Consider the following 7,302-nt stretch of genomic DNA (forward strand, 5'->3'; position numbering starts at 1 on the left):
AGGAGGGCGATCCACCAGCCTGGCCGGCGATGGGGTCTTCCGGGGCGCCCCGGCCCTGCCTGGGTTCCGATGGTTGGGCTCTCGGCTGCCCCGTCCTCGTCCTTCTCGGGGGGCGGACGAGGGCGAGTAGAAACCTCCTCCCACAGCCACCCCGACCCGCGTCCAAAGCCGCTGAGGCCTGGCGGGGCCCTCGGGCTTGGGGTTGAGGCTGGGGTGGGATGCGGAGCAGGCAGGCGAGGCCTCTCGGCCTCCCGTGGGCGCGGTTCCTCTTTCTCATCAACGTTCAATACTCCTCCGCACCGGCGCAGCGTCCTTCGGTGGGCTCGGGCACGGTACAAAGCGGCGACATAAATAGGCGGGGCGGGCGGCGCGGGGCGGTCAGGTGGAGTGGAGGTGCGGCGCTTTCGATTTGCTGACCACCTTCTTCTCTTTGACTCGGCGGTTCTGGAACCAGATGGTGACCTGGCGCTCCGAGAGGTTCGTGGTGGCTGAGATGCGCCGGCGCTTCTCTTTGGTGATGAACTTGCTGGCTGCGTACTCTTTCTCCAGCTCCTTCAGCTGCACCTTGGTGTAGGGCACGCGCTTCTTGCGCCCACGCCGGTAGCTGCTCACCTCGGGCTGCAGGGGAACCACGTCTGGGGGAGGGGAGAGAAGGTACGTGAAACGCGCGGCTGTGCTGGGGCCGCAACTCCGCGGGAACCCGCACGCCGCCCTGCCTGGTGAAGCCCCCTAATCCTTTGTACCTCTGATATTAGCAAGCAGTTAGGGTGAGGTCACACGGATACTCGCTCAGTAATTCAGTTAATGCGATTTAAAAAAATAAATAAATAAAAATGAGTGTAAACACTCCATGATGAAAAAATAAATAAATGTTTCAAATAAACACAGGATCAGTACAACTGATTTCTTCTTTAGACCTAGGCTGGGATATGGCTCTGCAGGGCCTTCTCTCCCTGGCCCCTTATAGGACCAGTCCCACATGCCATCCTAGCTGCCTGCTGGCTTGACCAGGATTCAGAAACCTCTCCTTCCCGCAGTTAGATCTTTCGGGTGCCCATCTTGGCTTATTCCCCGTCCCTTTGGGATGAGAAGGAGGTCTGTTTTACATTCGGGGGAGGGTAGGGTATGGCAGGCAGGGGTTCACCATCAGTGGGCACAAACCACCAAGTGGGTCTGCCTGCCTTAGGGCACTGGTCCTGCATTGGGATCTGAGGAACCAACGGATAGAGAAGCAAAGTGTCCCACGGTGCAGGCGGACTCGGAGACCAATCACTCTAGGAATTGGGGCTCCATGTTGTGAACCACCAAGCAACCAGGGTGGGAGGTCCTGACCACCGAGACACAGGAAACTAGGAGACACAGGAAACTAGGTTTCTGGATGTAGGAGGGGGCCCGGTCCCCCCTCCCCAGACAGAATAAATTCTGCCCCAACCTCCTCCCCATTCGGTTCCTTTTAGAGTGCAGGAAACTGGTTACATTCCACAGAGCAAGCCTCACCCTAAACCCTAAACACCTCATCATCCCAACCCGGAGCAGTTCCTTTCTGTAGGCTCTGACGATTTCACCAGGGCGAAACCCAACAAGGCACTTCCAGGCTCACTGTCCAGTCAACCCTCAGTCCTGCCAGTGAAGGGTCGCAGCAAAGCTTGCTAGGGGAGGTGGAGAGCTGGGGGCGAATCATCTGGATAACCCAGTCCTCACCTTCCTCAGGCAGAAGCCAGCGAGTAGGGTGGAATCTCTGGGGTGCCTGGAACCCATCTTTCTTACTGCCCTTACAGGCCAGAGTGAAGACCCAAACTCCTTCCCTGGCATCCTCATCAACCCCCTCGCTACACCTGTCCCCATTGGGTCTGCTCTCTCCCAGGGGCCGTCTACCCAGGACAAGGAGAACAGGAGTCCCATCTGACGCAAGTAGAGGGGAAATAAAAACTCTCAGGAAGGACGTGGCGGAGAGGGGTCCTCTTTATGGTGACAATTTCTCAGGAAAATTGCCGGACCTGGGATTTTTTTCTGCCTCTGTATAAATAAGCCAGGTTTTTTTTTTTTTTTTAATTTGAAAAACAAAACAACTCCCCTTTAACAGCTAAGAGCTTTTAAAGTTAACAAAGTTTTTTTTTTTCTTAGAGGATAATTTTTAAAAATTCTCAGTTTTCAAATTTGTTTTATAGATGTGGTTGTGGTTCAGGAAACTGATGATTCAAGGACAAGAACAAAAATGAAGAGGGTGAGTGGTGATACCATGAGATTTTGTTTGTCTGCTTTTGTTGTAAATTCTCAGAACATTTCTTTGGGCTTATTGTATTAAGCCTATTTGAGACGCTCAAGAATCTGAGGCTCAGTCTAGGTAAAATAATTTAAATGGCAAAGCCAGGCTTTAAACCCAGACTTTCCTGACTTGCAACATAACCATACAGTAAGTTTTAAGATGCAAACAGGCCGCCTTATACCGTCCAGCGTTAAGACATCTCCTTGGCCTTGGACAGTAAAGTGTGGTGGAGGTGGGTTTCCTTTCTGAATTAACCAGATAATTGTCTCTGGTTTTCAACCTCACTCATAATTACTTACCTAATTTTAGATCTCTAAATGCCCACTCTAAATCCTCAATGGGATTTCATCAACATAACCCTTAAACATATCAGCTTTAAACAAGGGGCCGAACGGGTTATATTTCTCTACAGGATGCCCAGGCTTGACCTGGCGGAGTTTTTGCATGGATCAGACCAAGACGCAGGCTTTTGGGGGAAACAACTCCAGCCTTGTCTTTCCACGGAAGCCCCCTTGCGTTGTCTGCGGCCTCGTCTGGAGAGGAAGCGAGGAAGCGTGCTCTGCAGATATGGAACCGTCTGGTAGCTCAGATCTTGAGTTGTATCTACGCGGCCTGAAGGGAGTGGGGATTTGACTATCACTGTTACCAACACAGCTTCCCCACTCTCCCTCCATCACACCTGGGAGCCTGGCAGACACCTCTGAGGCTCCAACGCTCTGCCATAGTGTTCTCCTAAGAGCCTGAGGGGTCCCTGGCTACAGCTTCCACAGCCCCCTTCTCTCTCACAAGTGGGCTCTGGGTTCCCAAGAGGGGCCCAGACCAGCTAGAAACCCAGCCAGCTGCTCTTCTCAACCCAAAGCCAAAAGCTTTCAACAGAGACTTCCAATGCAGTCCACTTCTTCCTCTCCCCAAATCCAGTCTCTATATCTAATTCTCTCCTGGAATTTCTGCCTCCTGCTGTCAAAAAAAAAAAAAAAAAAAAAGTGTCTACACTCACCATAGGAAGGAACAAAATAAAACAAAAACTCAGAGCAGTGAAGCAAGGGTCTGTGTAATTGGGAGACAGAAGAAGCCACAACACATCTCAGTCCTAATTATCGGGATCTTTCTGAACAATTGCCTGCATCTCCCACACCAGCCCAGACTGCTATAGACAAGGGTTCTGAGAGCCAGAGGCGCTGAAGAGAGACAGTGATGTTTATGCCTAGATGCCGCTGAACAAACCACAATTGCATAGACAGAGTTATCTGGAAATCTCCTACTTCTAAAAGATCTCTGTGTGGGTAGAAAGATGGAGGGTGTCTGAAGATAAATTTCTTTTTCATCTGCCTCCTGCCTGGACCTCTGCACTCACCCAGATACATCAACCAGGTTCTGTTTCCACTCGGGAAGTGTGTGAGCTCAAAGCTGTTGAGGCAAGCCGAGTCTTTCATATGCATTTCCATGCTGTCATTTGCAAGTGTATTAAATCTCTACTGGGCTGTATTATTTTATTTCAGAGATAGTTTTCTCTAGGGGCTATGATCAAAACTGTTGACTTTCAGCAGGGTTTGCTGGTTTTTTCTTTTTCTTTCTCTTCTTCTTTCTGGGGATCTTTATTTCTGAACTCCCCTCCAGTCCTATCCTACTCTGCACGCATTCACCCCAAACCCATGAGCATTGCTGCAGGGCTATGCCCTCATTCACAGCGGGATCTGGGAGCTGGCGGGCACCTGCTCCCCACCCCTTGGCACAACCAACTGGTTCCAGCGCTTCAGATTCCCGTTGGACCCCCCAGTGCCTACAGAGCTTTCTGTTCTGGTGATAAAGAGAATTACAGGGTTGTCTCTCTATCTGTGTTGAGTACCTACATGTGAATGAATCGCTGCTCTTCCAGAAATGTGTTGTTATGTGCTTCCTATGTAGCAGTTAATGAAAGAAATCATATTATCTGATGATATCATAGTTGATGCAAAGTAGGTGGTATGTGACAGCAGTATAGTAAAATCACATGAGTCTCAATTCTGGCAATTCTGGGCGCCTAGTGTGGGTCCCATCCTGGTACTGCATTATATTCTACTAAGCAATCTCACAATATTTTCATGAATGTTACTTACTACCCTCTCTAACATCATCCAGGGATTTTTCTTCATCTACCTCCACTCCCAGTCCTGGATATGGAAGAATATCAGGCTTGCCCTTAGAAGGTCTTCGGGTCGTGCTTTCCAACGAGAACACCCCTTGGCCCAGCATGTGGAACTCGGGGAGGGTGGCTCACTGGGCAGTATGCAGAGGTATCTGTGGTTGCTCTGAGAAGCCTGTGTAGCCATCAAAGGAGGACTGGCTGTCAGTCACTAAGACCTGCTTACAGGGAGAGCAGGCTCACATGCAGGGTCCCCTAGACCCCAGAACAGGTTTCTCATCACAGGATGCAAGCTCCTGATGTGGTGGTTCTGGGAAGCACAGGACAGGTCTCCCCCACCTCCTTGGGTAGGGGTGATGGGAGGCACAGGAGCTTCTCCTGGTTGGAGACAGCCTCCAAGGCAGAAGGGAATTCTCCCCTCCCACAGCCGTGCAGGACCCAGGGGTCCCCAGCTCTGGGGGGGTGGGCCTGCCCTCAAGGCCCCCCAGTCCCCCCAGGACAGGTCTTCCTCACTTCTCATCACCAGCCCTTCTTTCTGTGTCTGGCCCAGCGACTGGCTCCAGCTGGTCTGGGGAACTTGACAGTGGGAGCCTCCAAGGCATTCTAGTTCAGTATATACCACCAGCCAAGAAAAAATTCAAGTCCCATTCCCTCTCCAGCGATTTTAGCTCTTCTTTTCCCTCAACAATCAGGAAACTCGGGCTGATTTTTAAAAATGAATCAAGGTGGAGGAAACCCTACATTTCTCTAGATCCTGGCAAATCAGACCCCTACTTAAAAAATACTATCCAGTGCCTGTACGATCCTGAAAATGCAGGCAGAAACCGTGAGAGTTCTTATCACCCCCACGCCCCCAATTCTTCGATGAGTTGAGGGCTTTCTCCTGGAATTTGGGGCACGGGAGGCTTACCCCCACCCCCAGTCCTGTCCGGAAGCGGGGTTAGGGGCAGGGGCCTTGCGCGAAGCTGCAGCCGGCAGGGGGAGGATGAGGCGAGCTCCCGACCGGAGCCGAGTCGGCGGCCCGGCGCTCGGGCGCCTGTGATTGCTTCACTCGGCCGGGCAGCTCCGGAGAACGTGTCGGAGCAGATTTCTTCCCCGGCGCATTCCTTAGCGCAGCTCGCCCGGCCGGCTCCTTCGGCAGCCCAGCCGAGCCGGCGCGCCGAGGCCAGACGGCGGGGGTGGCTGGGGCGCGGAGCCCGGGGGCAGGCGGGGCGGGGAGGGGTCGCTGGCTGCAGCGGAGCTCGGGCCCCTTCCTTACCTGGAAAGGGAGACTTCCAGAGGTGGGCGGACTGCGACTGCTCCTTGGAGCAGTACACCTGACTGTCCCAGCCATTGGAGAGAGCCCAGTGCTGGTAGCCTTCGACCGGGATGAGCGCGTCGTGACGCGGCTCCGGGTGCCCGCTGATCCCGGGCACCACCGACACGTCCAGGTAGCTGGGCATCGCCTGGTAGGAGCTAGCGAAGCTGGGGTAGAAGGCGAACTCCTTGGCCCGAGAGGACAGGTCATCACCCGGCAGGGCGCCCGATGGCTCCGGGTACTTGTCGCCCGGGTGGTAGGCGCAAGGCTTCTGCTGCAGGTTCACGTTGTGTGACAGGCGGCAGCCGTAGTAGCTGCCCCCGAACGGGTAGCCGTAGCCCAGGGTGGCGCTGGACGAGGTGGGGGGCGCCGGCGGAGGGGCGCACTGGCGCGCTGCCTCCGGGGCCGGGATGTCCGTGTAGACGGCACCCTGCGGGGCGCCCAGGGGAGCCGGCGGGCGACCCAGCACGGGGTGCGGAAGCAGGTCGCGGCAGTGGCTGGCCGGGCAGCTGCTGCCCAGGCCGTCCATGCTCGGGGCTTTGCCGGGGCTCGCTCCGCTGCAGCCGCCCCCCGCGCCGCCTGCGCCGCCGCCGCCGCCGCTGCCGCTCTCCGCCGCGCTGTCCTCATAGACGTACATAAGGCTCTCCGGCCAGCGCGGATGCAGGAGCAGCGAAGTCGTCATGACATGGTCTGCTCGAGCTTTTTAAAAACTCCACTTGCCAGAGGCAGAGAGCTAGGGAGACACCTCGCTCCCTTTTCCCCTCCTCCCTCCCCTCCTCCTCCACCTCCTCCTCCTCCTCCTCCTCCTCCTCCTCCGGGAGCTTCCACCTCCCTCCGTGCATTCTCTCTACGCATGCGGGGACACTTCATTAAGAAATCCGCCGGCTCCCGCCCTCCTCCCCTCGGCGCCCCTCCCGCGCCCACGTGACGCGGTCCTCGCACGTGACGCTCAGGCTGGAGCTCCTGGGGTTCCCTCCCTTCGACGTGAGGCGGGGCGTCAAGAAGGAGGTCTGTGCTGATTGGTTCTCAGGAGGGGCCTAGGAGGCGGGCCCTGTGAGATTTAAAGGGACAGGGCGACGCCCCCCGGCTGGACCGCGCAGGGAGAGGGGAGAAGGGGTGGGGGAAGCTGAATTTAGCCGACGCAAAGGGGTCTGGGGAGGAAAGGACTGTTCCTGTGCGCCTCCCCCTCGGGTTAGGATGCGCACGGGGTGGTGGGGGAGGAGGCAGACCCGTACCCCAAAACCCATCGCTGGGATTGCCGAGGTCTCTGGATTGGGGCTTGGAGCTTAAGGGTAGGGGAGAGATTGGGTTTTTAAAAAATATTATGAAGAAACTGGAAAACAGGCGGGAACGCTCAGGCCCTGGCGGACTCCTGATCTCCAGCTCACGGCTGGCCGGAGCCCGGCGCCGCGTGGCGAGCCTTGGGTGGGGACTGTGCTTTCCTTTCCGAACTTTCTCCTCGTTCTCAAAGCCCCAGTTGTGGGAAAAGGACCCTGTCCCTTCCTGCCTGGAGCGGAGAGGGCTGGGGAGACGCAACAGCCTTCGACCCCAGGGGGAGTGTGACATGATGGAGCGCGCTCAGGGGGGTGGGCAGTAGACTGATAGATACCTCAGTGG

At 55.6% G+C, this 7,302-nt stretch overlaps 1 protein-coding gene across 1 annotated transcript; it reads right to left on the reverse strand.

Annotated features, from left to right (window-relative positions):
- Positions 1 to 378: 378 nt before the first annotated feature.
- Positions 379 to 6,367, reverse strand: HOXC13 (homeobox C13). Its single transcript, XM_062202161.1, has 2 exons — positions 5,647 to 6,367; positions 379 to 635 (listed from the first exon to the last, which is right to left on the reverse strand). The coding sequence occupies exons 1-2, from the start codon at positions 6,365 to 6,367 to the stop codon at positions 379 to 381; spliced, it is 978 nt and encodes a 325-aa protein (XP_062058145.1).
- Positions 6,368 to 7,302: the final 935 nt, after the last annotated feature.

This window comes from Lepus europaeus, chromosome 10 (assembly GCF_033115175.1).
Source record: "Lepus europaeus isolate LE1 chromosome 10, mLepTim1.pri, whole genome shotgun sequence".
NCBI lineage: Eukaryota > Metazoa > Chordata > Mammalia > Lagomorpha > Leporidae > Lepus > Lepus europaeus.